Source organism: Nannospalax galili, unplaced genomic scaffold, assembly GCF_000622305.1.
Source record: "Nannospalax galili isolate Female #2095 unplaced genomic scaffold, S.galili_v1.0 scaffold632, whole genome shotgun sequence".
NCBI classification, from domain to species: domain Eukaryota; kingdom Metazoa; phylum Chordata; class Mammalia; order Rodentia; family Spalacidae; genus Nannospalax; species Nannospalax galili.
The window spans coordinates 875,461-881,817 of NW_008332816.1; the positions used below are offsets into that span (position 1 = coordinate 875,461).

At 54.2% G+C, this 6,357-nt stretch overlaps 1 protein-coding gene across 3 annotated transcripts; it reads right to left on the minus strand.

Moving 5' to 3' along the window:
* Window positions 1-242: 242 nt before the first annotated feature.
* On the minus strand, window positions 243-6,350 carry LOC103729706 (leukocyte immunoglobulin-like receptor subfamily B member 3). Of its 3 annotated transcripts, none has more exons than XM_029560927.1 (13): window positions 6,130-6,350; window positions 5,677-5,985; window positions 5,120-5,404; window positions 4,679-4,981; window positions 4,173-4,469; window positions 3,633-3,935; window positions 3,275-3,325; window positions 2,393-2,515; window positions 2,009-2,051; window positions 1,893-1,930; window positions 1,628-1,680; window positions 658-801; window positions 243-583 (listed from the first exon to the last, which is right to left on the minus strand). In XM_029560927.1, the coding sequence occupies exons 1-13, from the start codon at window positions 6,272-6,274 to the stop codon at window positions 407-409; spliced, it is 2,271 nt and encodes a 756-aa protein (XP_029416787.1). In that variant the 5' UTR covers window positions 6,275-6,350; the 3' UTR covers window positions 243-406. The 3 variants fall into 3 exon arrangements, with proteins under 3 accessions (XP_029416787.1, XP_017652267.1, XP_029416788.1); XM_017796778.2 differs by having other exon boundaries at window positions 2,009-2,084; XM_029560928.1 differs by lacking the exon at window positions 658-801 and having other exon boundaries at window positions 2,009-2,084.
* Window positions 6,351-6,357: the final 7 nt, after the last annotated feature.

The window sequence follows — 6,357 nt, forward strand, 5'->3', positions numbered from 1 at the left end:
TATTTTATGTGTATTGCCTGCATGTATGTAAGTGCACCCGTGTCCTGCAATGCCTTGGAGGTCAGAAGAGGGCATCAGATCCCCTGGAACTGGAGTTACAGATGGTTGTCAGCTGCCATGTCGGTGCTGAGAATGGAACCTGGGTCCTCTGCAAGAGCAGTCAGTGCTCTTAATTGCTGAGCCATCTCTCCAACCCCTATCATTCAATTTAAAACATTCTTTCCTTCTGTTTTGTTTCTCATTACACTTATTGACTATTGAGAAATTTAGTTTATTTCAAAAGCTTGGGATATTATCTCTAAGAGCAGTCAGGTTCCCACAAGTTCCCAGAATCTCCTGGAGGTTGCCACAACTTCCCAGAATCTCCTGGAGGTTGCCGTTAGCCATCTTGGGAGGCTGAGGGTCACTACTCAGTGTCCCTGGGAACAGCATGTGGGTGAGTGGAGGCCAGAGCAGCATACACACTGGGTTCCTCTGGGAGCCCCCCTGCCTTGGAGGAAGGAGGTGCAGCTGTCCCCCGTCTGAGTGTCATGTTGCACAGCTGGGCATAGGTCACATCCTGAGGCTCCTCGGATGTATTAGGCTGGAATACAAGATTGAGAGGAAGGTACATGCTTGGTATTGGGAACTTGGGGGCCTGGGGAAAACACGACCCACCTGTCTGTCCATCTCTCTGTCCTCTCCTGACTGTCCATCCTTTGTGTCCAGGAATTCCCTTGACATGACAGCTCCTGCCCTCTGGATCCTGAAGCTATTTACCTGGGCATATGTCTCCCCTTGGGTGCCTTCCTCAGTCTGGCTCTGCATCAGAGAGACAGTGAGACAGAGACAATATGTCCTGGCTTCCCTGAAGAGCTCCAGCCAGGTTTCCACAGGGAGGCCAGAGTCATCCTTGAGACATTTAAATCCACTGTGGCATTCATGATGGGATTTTTAGGGATTTCCATCCTACATTCTGGCCTCTTATCCTAACACTGTGGCCTTTGCTGTCTAGGCTCCAGCTACATGGCTCATGTTGAAAAAATACGATCCTGACTCAGGACCTTGGCCTCTGCTGTATCCTGTGTCTGCATGTGCTGGTCTGTTAGATGTCTGCCTGGGGCTCTCCATCCAGGCTTCCCCTCAGAGGACACCTTTCCAGAGTCCCCCTTCTAATTCCCACTGTCCATATCTGCCCCACACACCCCACCCCTTCTCTGTTTTATTTTCCCTAAAACACACACACTGCACACACTCTATTTGTACGTTGTCTTAGGGCATGTGGGAACTTGCTTACTGCCCCACTGCAGTGTGTACAGGGGGCCTGGTCAGGACGGAGCTCCTGGTGGACAGCTGGGTGAATGAGTGGGATGTGGGGACATTGGGGACGTGGAGACTCATTTGATCATGTGTTCTGAGAGCCCCAAAGCATGCTGACATCCACACAGATGCAGAGGAGCCAGAAAGGGGACAGGAGGGCATGGGCACATGTTCCCAGGAAACCCAGGAGTGAGCCATAGTGTGAAGGAGACAGAAAGGAGGGTCAGCTGTGGGTTCACTGAGTGCTGAGCGAGGAGGACAGAGAAGGTCCCCTGCACTAAACCTGGCTGTGTGTTCTTAGGGCTGTGGATGGGGACAGGGATCTCACCCAACTGTCCAGCTCCATGTTGTCCTCAGGCTGTGTGTCCTTTACAGCTGCATCTATCATGGCAGAATAAACACACAGTCTCCTGGCTAGAGTCCCAGGATCTCTCAGTCCCCCCAGATCCCTGCCCTGTTCCACATGGGGACAGAGAACCAGAGAGTGTGCTGATGTTTGTAGATCCAAAGTGTGCTGACCACGGACCCTCCCTACTACCCCCGTGATACCAAGACACTGGGCATCTCCCTCCCTAGGGCCCTGTTCCTCTCACACAGGTCTTCTTCCTGGATGGCAGCGACTGGGTTGGATCTGGAGGGGCAATGGGGTGTCAGATGGCAGTGAGGGGTGGCAGGCTGGTGGAATTTTGGGTACCTGGGCATGAGTTACCTCTTCTGAGGACCTCTGTCCCTTAGCACTGGTTCTGCAGTCCCTGTAGGAAGATGCAAGTTAGCTTCTGTCTGGGCTGCAAGAGAGAGAGGCATCTCAGCCAGGAGGATGGGGATCCCGTCCCCCAGCAGCTTCAGGGAAGGATGGGAACTTGGCAGCACACGGGGAAGTGTGTGGATGTCCGAGGAGATGGAAAAGCTCACGGGATACCTGGCATTTGCACGAGATGACCTGTTTCTGGTCTGAAATTCTGCAGAAGTGTTTCTAAGCTGACCTGCCCAGTCTTCCCGCTTTCCCTGTGGCTGGTGCCCTGAGCTCCTGTTAGGATGGCCCACGGGGGAGCCCACCACCCCCTGGAGTCCACGTCACCTGCATCCTACTCACCGCCCTTCCTTTGTTGGCCTTGACACCTGTGTCGGAGAAGGAGGAGGAAGAGGATGAGGAGGAAGAGCAACAGGAGGAAAGTCACTGAGACCCCAATCAGAATCTTCTGGTACGTTTCCAGTCCTGGGACACAGGTGACATCATAAATGCGGGATGCTGCTGCTTACCTGAGCACTTACTGTGTGCCAGGCCCATACTGGGTCTTTGCATTCACCACCTCCCACCCTCACAGTCATGAAACACAGGATCATCTTCCCCCAGTTACTAGCTAGTTCACCTGCCCCAGGTCACCCAGTGGCAGAGTTGGGGTTGAACCCTTGGAGTTTGACTTCAAGCCTTGTTCCTTCAACCATGCGCCGGAGGAAAGGAGCCTAAATATCCTGATATGGCCTCATGCCTTACCTCTGCAAAGGTCAACATCACTGGGCCCACTGCCTTTATACTTGGAGAAACTGAGACCCTTCCAGGGGATGGGCTTGTCCAACTCAACATCTCTAGAAGAGGTTGCATCAACCTCGTAACTGTCTCTTGCCCGCCTGAACCTGCCTTCCAACAGAGTCCTCATTTAGAAATTTGGGGCCTGATTTCATGGGAGTGAGGCTGGTTCTCAAGGCCTCATGGTGGTATGGGAAGGTGAGAGTGAGGACTGCCCACCTCAGCCCTGCTGCTCTTCTGGCCTGAGCCCCAACCCCCTTTTTATTCCCTGGACAGTCCCTCTGATAGTCCAGCCTCTAAGGCTTGGGCTTCTGGGGTCTCTGTTGGGGTCCCTCTTATCTCTAGGCTCTTGGACATAAGCTTAGCCAACACAGGAACTAGGACTTAGATGGGCCCATAGTCTACAGCATGGAACAAAGTCCCTGTACAGAAGCCCCTCACACTCACCAGCTGTGGAACTGGGTCCTGTGCGTTGTGTGCTGCTGCCCCCAGAGGATCCTGGGAAAGAGGAAAGGGGAAGGTTGAGGCAGAATCTGACCACAGAGGCCTAGGTGCTGTTCACTGTCCCACATCTGCCCTGTGGCTTCCTCAAGAACCTTCTGGTGCCCAGCTGGAACCTTCTAGATTCAAATGAAAGGGGTAGGGTGGGTATTCTTTGAGGGACTACTGTTGACTTGTGCCTATCCGAGGGGTGAATATCCCGACTGAGTCTTCCTATGCTGTCTAATTCCATCCTAGCCAAGGGCTCTCCTGGGGGCAGATTCCTGAGTCACCCTTTGAACTCATGAGGTCAGGGTGCTCTCACCTGACACCACAAGCTCCACAGGGGCACTGGGCTGTGACAACTGGTAGGGGGATGAGCTTCGAGCACCATAGCACCTGTAGGTGCCCCTGAGGGCCGAGGTCACAGCACTCATGGAGAATTCGGCCTTATACTGTTGATCTTGGAACTTTGATCTTTGATACAGCTGGGGATGGACAGCCCCCTTCTTCAACAGAAGAAAAGAGTCCATCTGGCTCCATGACTGACACAGCAGGGTCACATTCTCTCCTGAGGACACGGTGTGGCCTGGCTTCACAGAGAGGGAGGGTGTGACAGGGAGCTGTCCTAGAGAGAGGAGGGATGGTGAGCAGCGTCATCTTGTTCTCAGCTGAGACCTCGCCAGGGTCTGTCTCTGTGAACCTGGGTCTCTGTCTTCTCTACCCTGTCCCTCCTCTGCTCCCCTGTCTCTATTTCTTTTCCTCCTTCTCACCCCAACCCTCATCTTGACCACCAATCCCTAGACTCCCCCAGCAGGGCTGGTAAAGAATCTGGATCCCTAACTGGACGCCCTGGGCTCCTCACCTGTGACCAGGATGTCCACGGCCTTACTAGGGGCTGACCACTCTGAGGAGAGGCTGTGTGCACCATAGCACCTGTACCGGCCTCCAGTGTGGACCCTCACAGGGCCCAGTGGGAAGCTGGCCTGAAATAGACCAGCCTGCAGCTGTTGGCCAGGACTGTAGGAGAGACCAGTTTCCTTCTCTTTGAACAGGGCAAAGTGATTGTAGCTGATGTCAGAGCTGCACTGGAGGGTCACGTTCTCTCCAGGGGCCAGGATAGGTCCTGGCTGGGTCAGCAGGGATGGCTCCTTGGCCTGCCCTGGGGGGAAGATAAACTGGTGATTGAAGACCTGGTTCCTGACATGCACTTGCCCGCTCCCAGTCTGCCAGGCAGGCTTCACTGGCCTCACTCTGTGGGACTCGGTCAGGAGCCAAGAGTTCCTTCAGCCACCCTCCCACATGGGACTCCCCTAAGAGCAGGGCTTTAGCTTCTGAAAAATTATTGCATCAATGATGCGGCTTCCTCACCTGAGACGTGTATTTCCAGGGGGTCACTGAGTTGTGACCACACCTGTGGTCTTCTCTTATAATAGCCGTGACAACGGAATGGTCCCCCGATGCTGGGGGTCACAGGACCCACAGTAAACAGAGCCTGGAACTGACCAGTGGAGGCTAAGTACTGTGAGTCCTGGGAAGTGGAGGTCTTCTGTCCTCCTTCCCTGGTCAGAGTGAACCCACCATATCCATGTCGTGAGACACACTGGAGGGTCATGTTCTCTCCTGAGGTCACCACAGGGCTGGGCAGGGCTGACAGCTGAGGTTTACTGTGGACTGTTAGGTTGGAAGGAGGCTGCATGTTAAATGAACTCCCACATTGTCTCCCAGGGTTGGGCTGTGAAAGACACCCTTAAGATGAGAACACTTTTCCTGTTGGCAGAGAAGGGGGATGGGGAGCCTGAGTTCCCTCACCTGTCATCACCAGCTCCAGGGCGTCACTGCACTGAGTCCAGCCAGCAGGACTGTAATAGTAACAACAATATCGCCCTGCATATTGCTCTGTCATGGATGAGATGGAGAACTTGGCCTTGTCCCCGGGCTCCATTGGGATCTGTGTGTCCCAGGGTGCTGAGCTTCCCTCTTTCTGCAGAATATATTCTTGGGCATTGAGAATCCCCTGACACCAGATGGTCACGTGACTGCCTGAGGCGATCACAGAGCTTGGCTCAGCCCTGATGGTGGGTTTGTGGTGAGTCTCTGCAAGGAAGGAGGGGCCATGTCAATGGGTCTCTTTGAGCAGTGGCACAGTGATCTCTACACTCAGAGATGACTCTCAGGCTGACCCTGGGTAGCAGAAGGACCCTGGAGCCCTTTGGAAGATCCATCTCCGTCCTGGAAGTCCCAGCCTTCACTCTCTCTGTCTCCCCTTGGCTTATGTATCTTAGGTTTCACAGTTCCCACACTCTGTTGAAGGTCTCAGAAGCCATAAGTTCCAGTGTCATTCTAGGGCGAGGCTGGGGCTTCCTCACCTGAGACCTGGAGCTCCAGGGGGTCACTGGGTTCTGACCACAGCTGTGGGCTCCTCAGATTATAGCTGTAGCATCTGAGCCTCCACTTTTGACTGGGGATCACGGGGCCCACAGAAAACAGGGCCTGGTACTGCCCTGTGGAATATGTATACTGTGGGGTCAGGGTCCAGGAGAGCTCCTGTGGTTCTTCCTTCTTCAGCACGAATCTGTCATATTGGTGTCCTGAGACACACTGGAGGACGATGTTCCCCCCTGAGGCTACTGCAGGGCTATACTGAGCTGAGAGGCTGGGTTTGCTGTAGTGGTATCCTAGGAGAAGAGGCAGTGTGTTAAGTGAACTCTCACCGCCCCCACTGTCCTCCAAGGCTGGGCTGTGAGAGGCGGGAGACATCTGAGAGCAGGACCCCTTTCCTCAGAGCAAAGACTGGGGCTGAGACCCCTGAGTGACCTCACCTGTGACCACCAGTTCCAGGGGATCACTGAACTCTGACCAGCCAGCAGGAGTTTGATAGTTACAACGATATCGCCCTGCATGACTCCAGTCAAGGGATGGGATGGACGACTTAGCCTTGTTCCCAGGCTCCAGCAGGGTCTGCATGTGCCCAGGATATGGGTCTCCCTCTTTATGGAGACGGTACTCCAGGGCCCCTGAAGTCCCCTGACATGAGAAGGTCACCTGTA